This window comes from Ictalurus punctatus, chromosome 8 (genome assembly GCF_001660625.3).
Source record: "Ictalurus punctatus breed USDA103 chromosome 8, Coco_2.0, whole genome shotgun sequence".
NCBI classification, from domain to species: Eukaryota; Metazoa; Chordata; class Actinopteri; order Siluriformes; family Ictaluridae; genus Ictalurus; species Ictalurus punctatus.
Window position 1 is genome coordinate 7,364,019 of NC_030423.2, and position 16,573 is coordinate 7,380,591.

At 37.3% G+C, this 16,573-nt stretch overlaps 1 protein-coding gene and 1 long non-coding RNA gene across 2 annotated transcripts in view; one reads left to right on the plus strand and one right to left on the minus strand.

Annotated features, from left to right (window-relative positions):
- The window catches only part of cyfip2 (cytoplasmic FMR1 interacting protein 2), a 51,501-nt gene extending 44,377 nt beyond the window's left edge, over positions 1 to 7,124 (plus strand). Inside the window, exons 25-29 of the mRNA XM_017474943.3 lie at positions 2,852 to 2,924; positions 3,033 to 3,127; positions 3,252 to 3,490; positions 3,697 to 3,844; positions 5,490 to 7,124. Coding sequence (XP_017330432.1) covers positions 2,852 to 2,924; positions 3,033 to 3,127; positions 3,252 to 3,490; positions 3,697 to 3,844; positions 5,490 to 5,657 — 723 coding nt within the window. The 3' untranslated portion in view covers positions 5,658 to 7,124. The remainder of the gene's footprint in view (positions 1 to 2,851; positions 2,925 to 3,032; positions 3,128 to 3,251; positions 3,491 to 3,696; positions 3,845 to 5,489) is intronic.
- LOC128633466 (uncharacterized) lies at positions 5,673 to 14,910 on the minus strand. The gene is made up of 2 exons (XR_008396856.1): positions 14,730 to 14,910; positions 5,673 to 5,902 (listed from the first exon to the last, which is right to left on the minus strand). It is a non-coding gene; the product is annotated as an uncharacterized LOC128633466 (long non-coding RNA).
- Between the last annotated feature and the right edge of the window lie 1,663 nt (positions 14,911 to 16,573).

The following is a 16,573-nucleotide window of genomic DNA, read 5'->3' on the forward strand; positions in this document are numbered from 1 at the left end:
TCTGGTCGCTGTCGCTTTGTTTCACTTTACATATTGTTCCTGGTGTCCTATTCTGCCATGGATTCAAAGATAAGATGATCACAGTCCCCAGACAACTGACTAAGCAAAGTTAGTATCATGTTGTTCAACAAGGGCCGCAACAATGATTTTACGATAAAAAATAATGTGATAATAAAAAAAAAAATGTGAACATTTATTTCTGTTTGTGGATGTTTTGTTCACTAAATGATGAAAAACCACATCTAATTTGTGGGCGGAACATGTAATAAAATACTGAAACATTGAGGCAGTGTCGTGCACAAACAGTAGGAAAGAATTGATTGGCAGCTATAAATTTGTTAGGATTAACAACTGGTGTATTGTGGGTATAAATGGGTTATTTGATTTTTAATTAATCTTGCTACTTCTCAGTAGCCCTGAGGGTCACCATATTGCCGCCTTATCTTAAGATTCTTTCTAGATTCAGAGCAATACTACAAGACATGTTAGATGAACCATAACAAAAAATTCATGTCTGAAACAGTTGGAAATTTGCCTGGGTATTGGACCCATGAGCACACAGTCCCCCTACACAGTAAAGAAGAAAGAAGAAAAAAAAGCACTGCCGTGGTGGCACAGTGGGTGGTTAAGGCTCTGCAGTACTGATCAGAAGGTCAGGGTTCAAGCCCGAGCACTACCGAGCTGTCAGCAAGCTCTTGAGCATGCACCTTAACTGCATACTCCAGGGGTGCAATATTCTTAACAAGCTGGAATATGCAAAGAAAAGAATTTCACTGTACTATAATGTGTATGTGACAAATAAAGATGGTAAAGCATAGACAAAACAGCCCAAAGAGCTTAGTTTTAGATTTGCATATTTTATTTGGTTCATCAAACTTCAAAGTTGCTCTGAATTGAAGTTGGAAGTCTGCATACAGGAGTGCACCTCAGTCCCTCTACAAGAGTCTCCAGTCTTTACAGTCATTACAATTAGATTCTCTCCAGGGCATTCGTCAGCAAGTACAAATTGCAGCTCATTTTGATCCCAGCCCCACATACCACTAAACAAAGTGAAATTCTTCTTCTTGTCCTTCGTGTCCTCTGAATCCATGGCAGAATGGAACGCTTTCTGGCTGCTCGTGATTGTCTTGCTCTGATGCGCTGATCCTGTATTCATTAGTCAGTTACAATATTCTGATGCTTGCCTTTTATGTCTGTGTTAAATGTATCTTATTTTGAAGTGTACTTTGTGATAGCCGATCACTGCACGCTGATCCCTCGACACCGTTCTGCACAGGGCACAAATCTGCGTATTGCTTGGTTTATTATTTTGTTCGACGTGACATGACAAAATCAGTGTGCCCTCATTTCACTAAAACTAATCACATCTTGTAATTCATTCCAGGGTCCATTTCCTTCAAATGCGTGAATTCTGTATTTTATGCTATGATATCAAGTGTTTCTGTCTGCCTGTGAGGTGGTTCTCACACTGGGCACGTTTGCCACTCAGGGTGCACGTGTGTTGTGGAAACTAATGATGTCGTCATCAGCTAAAACACATGCGCAGGTTACTTTACTTGCTGAACAAGTGTGGACCCGCAACATGGGTCCAATGCAGCCAAACTTGTACCACCTCCTACAGGTAGTCTCGGGTTCTGTACTGTGGTGCGCTTCTCCATCTGCATGACAGCTAATGTTTCATGCAATTTTTCGTGCTCAGTTTTGGACTAAACTGCCAGTGTGAAAGCCCCCTGAGAGTTCATGTGTTTTAATCACTGCTCAAATTCCTGAAGCCATACAATTAAAATAGCATTTCCTAATCTAACCATGTCTGGCTGTTAATTTATTAGGTACACCTTCGTTATCTGCACTCCACCGTTGTAACGTGTAGAGCTACCCTAAAGTTGCTCTTTGCAAGTGTATAATTACTAAAATGAATGTTATTAATTCATATTAACATTGACTGAATTCTAAAAAACCTCCTGTTAGGCTCATAATGTAGCCAATAGTGTGAAAAATTGCCTTTATCGGCCGATACCGATTATTGGCTGATACATCTGTGTATCTCTAATAATTACTGACTATAGTCCATCTGCTGCTATGTACAGTTCGTCAGCCCCTCTCTACTCCAACCATCCGTGGAAATGGTTCCCCATAGGACCATTGCTCTGATGAGAAACTAACACTGCGGTTAAAGGATGATCAGCGCAAATTGTGCATAGAAAAAATAAGCTACAGTCTCTAACTGTACACCTTCATGGCATGGTGTACTGACAAAGTTTGTGTGTAATAAAGTGTAAGTATATACAGCGCATAAAATGTCCAGCAGCATTTGTGTCTGATCCACTTGTGCGATCACCACATGCACACTAACATACAACTGCTACATATTTATCACTGAAACACCCCCTGAATAATATCTGCTCACTGATGGTCCTATGGTACTTCGTTTACACTGATGGATGGTGTAGAGGCTGCAACAGATGGGCTACAGTATTATATACTACACAGTGACCTATGCTGTAGGTGTACTTGAAAAAATGATTAATGCATATAGCTATAAGGTAGGTGTATGTAATAAACTATCAACTGAGTGTATTATAGGTTTTATGATTTTTTAAAAATGTGCCAATTTTTGTTTTTTAACAAGCTGGACTGTAGTTAGGGCTTAAAACCAAGTTTTGTCCTGTGTGTGCACCATGGATTTGACATACATTTTACATCATACGTACAGTACCGTATATAATCACTGGATGACATCCATTTTGCTGTTTGTGTGGTTTCTTTAATTTCACAGTGGACCCAGGATTTCACCTCTGTTAAGTAGTTATGTTGCTCACTAGGTTTCTCTGGTGGTTTGTTTTCATTTTAGTCCCAGGAAGAAGTCTGTGACCTCCTTCATGCAGCTCCATTCCAGAACATTCTCCCCAGAGTCTACATTAAAGGTGAAGAACAAAACAGATTATGAATAATTATGCTCGACTCTTGCTGAGTAAAGCAGTAAAGCAGCTTCGAATGCTGAGCTTTATCCAATGCTATTGCTTGGTCTGTAGAGGGTGAGAGGTTGGAGGTGAGGATGAAGAGGCTGGAAGCGAAGTATGCTCCTCTGCACTTGGTTCCTCTCATTGAGAGACTTGGCACTCCACAGGTGAGAGACAAATATTTGTTGGGTGTGGCGCTGTGATGTCACTCAGCATGGAAAGTGAAATATGTGCTGCAAAAAAGCTGCTTGTTTTCAGTGCATAGTACTTATATGGCGATCTTCCTGACAGCAAATTGCTATCGCACGAGAGGGAGACCTGCTGACCAAGGAGAGGCTGTGCTGTGGCTTGTCAATGTTCGAGGTCATCCTCACGCGCATCCGCAGCTTTCTGCAAGACAGTGTGTGGCGTGGCCCTCCACCCAGCAATGGTGTCATGCACGTGGACGAGTGCATGGAGTTCCACCGGCTCTGGAGCGCCATGCAGTTTGTCTACTGTATCCCAGTGGGCACACACGAGTTCACAGCAGAGTATGTCGCTGAAATTACAATAACTTTGACAGAGACACAAACACAAAAACAATGAAACATTAAATGCCAGTAATAGTGCGTGTTCCACATGATACACCCTGTACTTCTTACAGTGATCTTTTGTGCGATAGAGATTTCAGGAATATTAGGTTGGTCTTTCTTGAGTCTACTGAGCATGTTACTGTATGGTGCAACTCTGTGTTTAGGCAGTGTTTTGGGGATGGATTAAACTGGGCTGGCTGTGCCATCATCGTGCTGTTGGGCCAGCAGAGGCGCTTCGACCTCTTTGATTTCTGCTACCACCTGCTGAAGGTCCAGAGACAGGATGGCAAGGACGAGATCATCAAGAACGTGGTAAGTGTCATCAACAACATGGTAGGTGTCCTCTATGACCTTGTGGAGTTATTAAAGTGATATGATGGGAGCTTTAGCTAAACTTTAATATCAGTATATTTTCTAAATATTTCATGGTAATTATGTCATATTATACACATTTTTATGGAAAAGCAATACAAAACTTATTACTCAAGTGCCTTTTTTTTTTTGGTTACCTTTGATTTACATGAATTACTCAACTGTGATTAAAAAGTCAATTTTAAAATGTCTAACAGTAGACAACTTTTACCGATGTCTCATTTATACCTGTATACCCATCTTCAATTTTTATTTGCATCAGAAATGTGCATAATGATTACCTGCAGCACTTCAGGTCCCTGCGGCTAAATCACAGCTGTGCTGATATCCAGTACAACAACATGATCGCAAGTGTGATATTGCTTTTATACAACAGTTCAATAAACAATAAATTAATATAGAGTAACTGACCCTGCAGACAAAATATTTCAGACAAATATTTAGTTTATTTTTGCCCCAACAACTAAAATAGTTCCCAGAGGAGCCCCAGCTAGATAGGGTGTTGTGTGTTGCCATGCCAACACACAGACTGACTGACAGCCTGTAGTAAGTGTAGTAAGGGTTTCAGTGTAATGAACTATTGCTAGAAGTGGAATTAATATGTGTGGAATGATACAAACAGTGAAATGTCCCAGTACTGTTGTACTAAATATCAGCACTTTTGGAATGCTTGTCCAATCAAATTAGTGGACCAGAACTAACTGGTGTGTAAAGGATCAAGATTTTAAAACTCCAACTATGGCACAACATAAAATTGTGCAAAAATAAATATAATTGCTATAATTATTTCAAGATTATACCAATGCATACTTGTCTCAGGTTGTTCGAGGATGCTTTTGGTTTTCTTTATTTTTCACCTTCTTTCTTTTTCAGGCATCTTTGTACTAACTATAAAAGGATGGATAAATATTGAATATGTTGAATAGTGGAAAAGAATATAATGCACATAAACAAATTAATGTCCAAATTAAATTTCAAATTGAAACGTGAACTAAACACAACCCATCTTTGATTTAAAATGCTAACTACATTGCAACAGCATGGAACACTTTTTCTAAGTACACACGCAGTAGGTGTTCAAACTAAAATGAAACTCACCACTTTCACCTTGCAGATGTAGGCTTGTAGACTGTAGCTGCAGTGAAACGTCAGGTCACATGATGTAAACTGACAGTCAGCAATCGTTGGCTTTTATTTAAATAATTATTTCATTTGATTTGATATGGGCCTCAGTCAAGCACAGAAAAATTCCAAAAGGGCACTGGGCCAACAAGGGTTAATGCTTTTCAAGCACCTGAGCTCCATGAAATGCAACTTGGCAGAAACATGGGGAAAAAAAATCAGCTAAAAATCAGATTAGTAGTATGCTGCCATTTTAGTTTTGCCTTTGCTGTGAAAATACAGCTCTTGTTGGTTGATTACAAAACAAATCAAAGAAACATTTTTTTCTGAGCATCTGTTTCAGCAATAGTTATCAGCATAGTGTAAAGTAAACTGAAAAAAAAAAAAAAAGATTGAATAATGCTGAAACTTTTCAACATTGTATAATATCTTATTTAACAGTTTCCATGCCTTTGATTTACAGCCCTTGAAGAAAATGGCTGACCGCATCCGAAAGTACCAGATCCTCAACAACGAGATCTTTGCCATTCTCAACAAGTACATGAAGGCTGTTGAGACGGACAGTTCTACAGTCGAGCATGTTCGCTGTTTCCAGCCTCCTATACACCAGTCCCTGGCAACCACATGTTAAAACCCCCACAACCGACCACTTTCCACACGCTTTCCTCTGGTGTCGGCTGGTTTTCAAACATACACGCTTAAAAGGTAAAGGTAATTTACAAGCGTTTTCTCGACCACTGTTTTAACAGTGGCAGACATACCTCCACACATGTCCAAATTAGATCCTCAAGTGAACTGAAGGCCTTATCCACTGTTTTGTGAACCTCGATTCTGGATGACCTAATAAGATTCCTTAGGTATCACACCAGGTCCTGCCTATAAAACACAAGGCAAATTATGGTAAAGTAAAGAGTAACAAATTTAAATATAACTATTAAATTAACCAGAGCACATATATATAAAAAAATATTGTGATTTTTATGGTGGTTTTTTGTTTGTTTCTTGGGGGTTTTTTGCATGTCCATTTTTTAAAAAGGTTTTCACCTTTCACTTGTCCACCACTTTCAACTAAATTCATCTTTTAATTTTTAATGTATGCGCCTAAAGACATAGGAGCAAAAAGAATCTGGTTAATGGACACTAAAGTGTTAATCTAGTTTGCATATTTATTTATCATTCGTATATTCTTTGGCACATTTTTAAAAGATCACCATATTCTGTTTCCTCCATTACCCAGTTAACTCTGCATTTCTGAATTGTTTTTAAAGTGTATTATATCTTCTATTTTCCCATCTTAAATGTCAGACAAAATTAAGTATTTCCTGTGGTACGTGTTCATTTTTTTATAATGTAATATGTCCTGAGTATTTGCCTAATCTACAGAAAACAAGCCCCCACCAATGGTTGCAATTATTAACGTCTCAGTTTATGGACAGCTTGTCTGGGCTAATAATGTTTTAATTCAAAGTGTGTATTTAACCAGTGGAAATGTTTAGCATTGTGAACTCACATAATCTAAATTTCACAGTTGTGTTGCAGTGGAGGATGAAGGATTTCTTTTTAAATACCTCTTGATTTCATTTAGAGGAAATATCCTATATTTCAGTTTCCCATCATATGCCGTGGAACACATTGTTAGAGGAAAATGACCTTTAAACTTCCATTTTCTGTACATAAGGACAGTTATAAGACATAAAGCTACTGTTGTGAGTGAATCCTCATGAACTCATCTCTTTCCTGAGTTCCGGATCTTTTACATACCTTTCTCTTTTAAAGTACTTAGTAAAGTAAGGGTTCTTTTTCCAAGTCTCTGTTCACATACACCGTTTTCCTTGCGCCTTGGAGGGCTTCAATTGTTTAATGATAAAAATGAAATGAAAATTCTGAGGCTTTGCTTTTAATGCTGGCATGACGGGTGTAACTTATTGTCATCTTGGATCTTATTGTGACATGGATTTTTGTTCATATTGTTGTACAAGTGATCAAGTGTTTTAAAATAGAAAAAGGAAAAACATAATGAAATGTACAACAAATGGTTGTGCAAATGGATTGAAAATTGCATTGTATTTCCATGAAATAAAAAAAAAAATTAACTGAATCTTGACTTGAGATTTACTATTGATATCAATATTTGTACCAAAGGAGACCATATTACTAATGAATTAAATACAATCATAAAAATATGGGGGGGAAACCCGAAATATTCTTCTCACCTCTGTTATGTTACCTCTTACCTCTTGTAGTTGATGTTAAAGCAGCAGAACGAGAACATCAGGATGCATCGGTCAAAGAGCTTAGTTGCAATTAACATCTATTTCCTCCACGTACAATAATGGCAGACTTGTTTGTAAAAGTGAGTTTAAAATGAAAGAGTAGAGTTGTTCATGTGCAGTGCAAATTCACAAATAAAATTTATTTAAGTTAATCACAGCAAACTCAATTGCCTGATTCAGAAACCTGGGTTTCCTAGGTTTCGCCACAAGACACTGAGCAGCGCACCAGGACCACTTGGCAGGGCACACAACATTCCCGGAACAATTCTGTACAAAGTCTGTACTGGGGTATCTAGCTGTTTGCCACTCCACAGTCCACGGTGAAATCACAGGTATCACAGTTAATGATGCCACACCTCTCCGTTCATCTGAGACAAAAAGTCTGAGAGGAAGTCAGCAGGTCCCAATAACTAGCAAGAGTAACAGTGGGAACCAGGTTGTTGTGGACCATTTTGGGGCCACCAGTAGAACTCTGTGGTTCAACTTCTGAGTTCTGCTCAATGTGGACACTGAAAGAGGTAGAAACACATACATGTACAGTAGGGCACAAGTCTAGTGTGTCCTGTCCCAGAGGGCCATCCTGCTCCACTAGAGAGAGCTACACTCAATACTGAGATGACTACATGGGCAAAGAGGTCCACCTGTGCCTATGAAGCTTTTCCCAAATCTGCTGCACCGCTCCTGGGTGTAGGCGACACACTCTTGTGTGTATGCACTGTCAACATGTCCATCAAACTATTGCACTGACTGCGCAGGTCAATCAGTGAGGCTAGTCATCTGTGAGCCCACTTGAAGAGTTGTTCCATGTGATGTGGGGGTCATTCTTCAAACTCCTATGGCTCCAGGAGAAATTGCCTAAATGGACCCAAATGGGGGGGGTGGACCCCTTTAAAACCTTTGCCGTTCAGATGCAATAACTCTGTGGAATAACTGTTTAAATAAATCACATAAATCAATAAATATGTATGTAAATAAATCTAAGGAATAACTCGAGTGTCTGTCACAAATTATATTTTTACCATACATTCACTTTTTTAAGGGTCATGTATAGCTCATTCAATGCTATTAAGTTTTCCCCTTAAAATGGTATTGTGCACAATCTGTCAGATTTATAACATAACTCCTAGGGGAGCATATTTTTAGTAAAATTATTTCAATTTAAAAATGGCGCAAAATTATTTTATAGGGTGTTCATATACTACTGGTATTATTTCCTGAGCCCAGCTGACTGCTGTTCAACTCAGGACTCAAAACCACGAGGGCATGGTAAGCAAATGCTTGATGATGTTTGATGTGAACATTACTTGAAGCTTTTGACCTGTATCTTCATGATTTTATGCATTGCACTGCTGCAACATGATTAGGCTGATTAGATAACTGCATAAATGTGCAGGTGTTCCTAACAAAGTGAATTGTGAGTGTACAGTTCCCTCCGAAAGTATTGGAATGGCAAGGCCAATTATTGTTTTTGTTGCTATACATTGAAGACATTTGAGTTTGAGATAGACAATAGATTTATCTATTGACAAAAAACAATAGATCAGAATTTCAACTCAACATTTCCTATTTATATCTAGATGTGTTACTAAATTAAAATAGAACATGGCACCATTTGTTTGAACCCACCCATTTTTTAAGTGATCAAAATTACTGGAACATGTGACTAACAGGTGTTTCTTGCCCAGCTATGCCCTGTTAGACTGATTGTTTAAACAAGGGTTTGTCTTTGTTTATTTACAAATAGACTCACCTTCACACACACACACACACACACACACACACACACACACACACACACACACACACACACACAAAAACACACACACACACACACACACTGTAATTAGATATAGCAGGAATCAGGCAGACAGGGCTGTTTGCACCTGATCCATCTGTTTGTAATAATAATAACTCTGATATCTTCCCCTTTCTTTTCATGTTAAACTGATCCTGTGCAAAAATGTAACAGTCTATGGTTACATCTAATCATCCAATTACCAGCATTTTTATCTTAATTACAAATTCTCATTTTCATAACAGTACATTAAAAATACTTGAAGTTAACATTTAGCAGTTTGATCATTGCTAGCCCTCCTCTGAACTGAAGTAACTGAGCTAGCTAATCAATAACAAACTGCTAAATGTTAACTCTCTGAACACTGACATCTGTAGCCTATTTCCCCACATTAACTAAACATTTGTATACTGTAACTTACACACTGCACGGTATATGCATGTCTTACTAGCACAGATGTAGGCGTAAGTATTGTTATGATCAATTGCAAACCAATCTCTCTAATCCGATGAACTGGTAGTGTCATGGTAGCATTGGGATATGTGCAATATGGTTATATTTGGTAATACAGAGAGTACCGTTTATACTGTTAGTCATAGACAGATCTAACACTGGCATATAAAGTTAGCTCTGGTATAAAGTAACTGGCATAAAGTTAAAACTGGTATAAAGTAACTCTGGCATAAAGTTAGCTCTGGTATAAAGTAACTCTGGCATAAAGTTAGCTCTGGTATAAAGTAACTCTGGCATAAAGTTAAAACTGGTATAAAGTAACTCTGGCATAAAGTTAAAACTGGTATAAAGTAACTCTGGCCTAAAGTTAAAACTGGTATAAAGTAACTCTGGCCTAAAGTTAAAACTGGTATAAAGTAACTCTGGCCTAAAGTTAAAACTGGTATAAAGTAACTCTGGCCTAAAGTTAAAACTGGTATAAAGTAACTCTGGCCTAAAGTTAAAACTGGTATAAAGTAACTCTGGCCTAAAGTTAAAACTGGCATAAAGTAACTCTGGCCTAAAGTTAAAACTGGCATAAAGTAACTCTGGCCTAAAGTTAAAACTGGCATAAAGTAACTCTGGCCTAAAGTTAAAACTGGTATAAAGTAACTCTGGCCTAAAGTTAAAACTGGTATAAAGTAACTCTGGCCTAAATTTAAAACTGGTATAAAGTAACTCTGGCCTAAAGTTAAAACTGGTATAAAGTAACTCTGGCATAAAGTTAAAACTGGTATAAAGTAACTCTGGCCTAAAGTTAAAACTGGTATAAAGTAACTCTGGCCTAAAGTTAAAACTGGTATAAAGTAACTCTGGCCTAAAGTTAAAACTGGTATAAAGTAACTCTGGCCTAAAGTTAAAACTGGTATAAAGTAACACTGGCCTAAAGTTAAAACTGGTATAAAGTAACTCTGGCCTAAAGTTAAAACTGGTATAAAGTAACTCTGGCCTAAAGTTAAAACTGGTATAAAGTAACTCTGGCCTAAAGTTAAAACTGGTATAAAGTAACTCTGGCCTAAAGTTAACACTGGTATAAAGTAACACTGGCCTAAAGTTAAAACTGGTATAAAGTAACTCTGGCCTAAAGTTAAAACTGGTATAAAGTAACTCTGGCCTAAAGTTAAAACTGGTATAAAGTAACTCTGGCCTAAAGTTAAAACTGGTATAAAGTAACTCTGGCCTAAAGTTAACACTGGTATAAAGTAACTCTGGCATAAAGTTAAAACTGGTATAAAGTTAACTCTGGCATAAAGTTAACATAAAGTTAACACCAGTATAAAGTTAACTATGGCATAAAGTTAACTCTGGCATAAAGTTAACACTGGCATAAAGTTAACTCTGGCATAAAGTTAACACCGGTATAAAGTTAACACTGGTATAAAGTTAGCTCTGGCATAAAGTTAAAACTGGTATAAAGTTAACTCTGGCATAAAGTTAACACTGATATAAAGTAACTCTGGCATAAAGTTAAAACCGGTATAAAGTTAACACTGGTATAAAGTTAACACCGGTATAAAGTTAACACTGGCATAAAGCTAACACTAGTATAAAGTTAACTCTGGCATAAAGTTAACATAAAGTTAACACCAGTATAAAGTTAACACTGGCATAAAGTTAACACCGGTATAAAGTTAACACTGGTATAAAGTTAGCTCTGGCATAAAGTTAAAACTGGTATAAAGTTAACTCTGGCATAAAGTTAACACTGATATAAAGTAACTCTGGCATAAAGTTAAAACCGGTATAAAGTTAACACTGGTATAAAGTTAACACCAGTATAAAGTTAACACTGGCATAAAGCTAACACTAATATAAAGTAACTCTGGCATAAAGTTAAAACTGGTATAAAGTTAAAACTGGTATAAAGTAACTCTGGCATAAAGTTAACACTGGTATAATGTAACTCTGGCATAAAGTTAAAACTGGTATAAAGTTAAAACTGGTATAAAGTAACTCTGGCATAAAGTTAAAACTGGTATAATGTAACTCTGGCATAAAGTTAAAACTGGTATAAAGTTAACACTGGCATAAAGTTAACACCAGTATAAAGTTAACACTGATATAAAGTTAACACTGGCATAAAGTTAACACTGGTATAATGTAACTCTGGCATAAAGTTAAAACTGGTATAAAGTTGACACTGGCATAAAGTTAACACCAGTATAAAGTTAGCACTGGTATAAAGTTAACACCGGTATAAAGCTAACACTGGTGTAAAGTAACTCTGGCATAAAGTTAACTCTGGCATAAAGTTAACATAAAGTTAACACTGGTATAAAGTTAGCTCTGGCATAAAGTTAACTCTGGCCTAAAGTTAACACTGGCATAAAGTTAACTCTGGCATAAAGTTAACACCGGTATAAAGTTAACACTGGCATAAAGTTAACACTGGCATAAAGTTAACACTGGTATAAAGTAACTCTGGCATAAAGTTAACACTGGTATAAAGTTAACACTGGTATAAAGTTAGCTCTGGCATAAAGTTAACACTGGTATAAAGTTAACTCTGGCATAAAGTTAACTATGGCTAAAGTTAACACTGGCATAAAGTTAACACCGGTATAAAGTTAACTCTGGCATAAAGTTAACACCGGTATAAAGTTAACACTGGTATAAAGTAACTCTGGCATAAAGTTAAAACTGGTATAAAGTAACTCTGGCATAAAGTTAACACTGGCATAAAGTTAACATTGCTATAAAGTTAACACTGCTATAAAGTTAGCTCTGGCATAAAGTTAACTCTGGCTTAAAGTTAACACTGGCATAAAGTTAACACTGGTATAAAGTAAGTCTGGCATAATGTTAACAATGGTATAAAGTTAACTCTGGCATAAAGTTAACACCGGTATAAATTTAACTCTGGCATAAAGTTAACACTGGCATAAAGTTAACACCGATATAAAGTTAACACTGCTATAAAGTTAGCTCTGGCATAAAGTTAACACTGGTATAAAGTTAACACTGGTATAAAGTAACTCTGGCATAAAGTTAACACTGGTATAAAGTAACTCTGGCATAAAGTTAATACTGGTATAAAGCTAACACTGGTATAAAGTTAACACTGGCATAAAGTTAACACCGATATAAAGTTAACACCGGTATAAAGTTAACTCTGGCATAAAGTTAACACTGGCATAAAGTTAACACTGGTATAAAGTTAACACTGGTATAAAGTAACTCTGGCATAAAGTTAACACTGGTATAAAGTAACTCTGGCATAAAGTTAATACTGGTATAAAGCTAACACTGGTATAAAGTTAACACTGGCATAAAGTTAACACCGGTATAAAGTTAATACTGGTATAAAGCTAACACTGGTATAAAGTTGGCTTGACGTTCGATATTTGCAGAAATGCGCAAATTTAGGGACCGTCTCTAAAGTTACATACGACATTGGTATGCGTTCCTAACTTCAATGGCATTTGTAGAGAATGACATACAGTCATAAAACCAACTGTATAGTGTTCATCTAGGTGTCTGTTATAACGCACACCTTTTAGATTTTAATGTACTATAATTTAAAGCTCAATAGCATTTGAAGGGAATGACTTACAGTCACAAAACCAACTGTAAAGTGTTCATTTAGGTGTCATCTATAATGCACACCTTTTAGATTTTGATATGTAATAAAATAAACTGTCAAATCATATCTAAACTTTGTGAGGTTTTTATACCGTATGGATTCATACACAAAATATACCATAATTTACAGCTCAATAACATTTGAAGGGAATGATATAACATTGAAGGGAGCGACTGTATGTGCTCCTCCCCTTGGCCTTGCAGAGAACTTCACTCCTCCCTCAGACCTTATGGAGAGCATCGCTCCCCCCTCTAACTTCATGGGGAATGTCACTTCCCCCTTAGGATCTGCCTTGAGTTTGTGCAGTAGCCATCGCTCCACATTCAAGCCAGGCTGGGGATATCATGTCATCTCTCTGCAGTGCGGAAGAAACAACCCCACACCCGAACCTCACAGAGCACGGCAAGTTCCTGTCTGACGTCGACGAGACAACCTCTCAAGCCAAGTTCCTGTTCAAGGTCGATGAGATGGCCTCTCAAGACAAGTTCCTGTCCAAGGTTGCTGAGATGGCCTCCAAAGTCAAGTTCTTGCTAGAGGACAACGAGGTGACCTCCTATGCCCAGTTCCAGTCTGAGGTCGACAACACAGTCTCCCAAACCGTACTCCAGTCTGAGGTCAATGTCATGACCAACAACGTTATGGTGGCACCTGAGTCTGCTGACATGGCCAACCGTGTTCCTGTTCCCCTGAGGATGTTGCTCTGCCTTCCTGTTCTGCTGAGGACTTCGCGCTGCCTTCCTGTTCCCCTGAGGACGTCGCTCTGCCTTCCTGTTCCGCTGAGGACGTCGCTCTACCTTCTTGTTCCCCTGAGGACGTCGCTCTGCCTTCCTGTTCCGCTGAGGACGTCGCTCTGCCTTCCTGTTCCCCTGATGACGTCGCTCTGCCTTCCTATTCGGCTGAGGATGTCGCTCTGCCTTCCTGTTCCGCTGAGGACGTCGCTCTGCCTTCCTGTTCCGCTGAGGATGTCGCTCTGCCTTCCTGTTCCGCTGAGGACGTCGCTCTGCCTTCCTGTTTCGCTGAGGAGGACGCTCTGCCTTCCTGTTCCACTGAGTCATTCCCTTCAAATGCTAATCAGCTTTAAATTATGGTATATTTTGTGTATCATAGTTTATTTTATTAAATATCAAAATTGTAAAAGGTGTGCATTATAGCTGACACCTAGATGAACATATACTGTATGTTATTGGCTTCAAATGCTATTGAAGTTAGAATCCTATATACCAATGCCGGATGTAACTTTAGAGACGGTCCCTTAATTTGCGCATTTCTGTGAATATCGAACGTCCAACATCAAGCCAACTTAATGCCAGTGGATCAAACAGGGACAGTGCGGTAGTGAATCGGCGGAGATACAGAGATGAAGCTGTGGGAGCACACACGTTGTTAAAGGCTGGTGGATGTTGTTTAATAAACAGAGCTACCGGAAGTAAACGGATCCACGCTTGTATCGCCTCATTTATGTGCCGTCCTAACATTACCTATTGGAGCCGTATTAACTCACACAGCGTCTCATAAAAGTTATTTAACAAACAAATCTGATGCTAAACCTTAAAAACTTACTTCAAATATGATGTTTTCTTATTCTTCGATATCTTGCAGCCATATTCTCTTGTCCTCGGCTTGTCATTGATTTGAAAACATAAAATAAAACCCCTCTTCTTTCGACAGGAGGTGAAATGACGCGTCAATCAGCATCAGCAACTGCCTGTAGCGAATAATAATTTTGTGGTGGCACCCTGGACACTCCTCTGCTACCATATCAGCTAATAAAAGAGCATTTTCATGTGTAGGCCTAGGTGTTGGCTAAGATTAATTCTGAAATAAATGTGATGGGAAGGCTGCGTTTCAATAGATTATCACTTTCTTTTACATGAGTGGCTAAAAGGGAATTTTACATTAATAATGTATTAACCACAAACATTACAAACATCTTTGTGGTGCTGCATGGTGCATATAATAACAACAACAAAATCTACAGCCACTAAATGAACAGAATGAACTGAAAGAGTATTACAGATACAATAGTTTGATTTGACTCCAATTACTATTATCTTTCCAACAAACAAGGTATTACAAATATCCCTGATATGAGACATGCACACAAGTTTTAATATTCTGGTGATAGATTTATTATTATTATTATTATTATTATTATTATTATTATTAGTAGTAGTAGTAGTAGTAGTAGTAGTATTAGCATTAGTATTAGTATTAGTATTAGGCTATTATTGTTATTGTTGTTGTTCTTAGTTTAAGCTCTTTCTCCGCATGAAATATATTTATAAATTAAGATTCTGGTGATAGACTTATTATTATTATTATTATTATTATTATTATTATTATTATTATTGTTGTTGTTGTTGTTGTTGTTGTTGTTGTTTTAAGCTTTCTTTCTCCGTATTGAAATATATTTAATTTTATTTATGCTATTTCCAGATGCATTTTCTAAATATTTTCTAGGCTACAGACAATTTGTGATGAGTATTTTGCAACAGAACACAAACATTTCAAGTACATTAAAAAAAAAAAAAAAAAAAAGACTGTTTAAATGTTCAAGTATTAACCGGGTCTTCAGCACTGATGCGTGCTATGTTTTTGCATGGTTAGTACAAGGCTGATGAGTTTTGGGGGAGGGGGCACAGAGGAGGCGGTGCGTTTAAATAGCCTGCAGAGTAAATGTTTGCTTTGCTCCAATAAAAATGACACCCAACACCCCGAGTCTACCAGCCAGCTGCCTGTCAGGATGAACACAAGTCTGAAAATGTGAAAAGATGAATAATTAAATGTTCATCAAATGCTCATAACAGAAATTGGAATTAAGAATGTGGGCATTTAATTTTTTTCCCAGTCCCATTACAAATCAAAAAAAGCATCACTTATTAAATTAGTTAACCATCAAAATTTGAAGTTAATTTTATTGATTTTTATATATATATATATATATATATATATATATATATATATATATATATATATATATATATATATATATATAAAATCTCTCTCTCTCTCTCTCTCTCTCTCTCTCTCTCTCTCTCTCTCTCTCTCTCTCTCACACACACACACACACACACACACACACACACACACTCTCGGTTACAAAACGAATAGCCTACGTAGTGTAGAGAAAAAAATAATGTTGAAATGTTCATGACCCCTCCCATTTAAAAATAAAATTTCATTAAAAGACACAACTCCACTTAATTATTAGAACAATATAAATGAAGACAATCTGTCACGTGATTCTGTTAAACCGTGTGCTGTTTCTCCTCTCTAGTAAACAGTCTACAAACCAAATAAAACTATATAACCTTAATATAGGCTAGTTATTTCACTCCTTTTGAGCACTGAAATAACCTTTGTGCATAAGTTGTATAGCCTAGTTTATTATTATTATTATTATT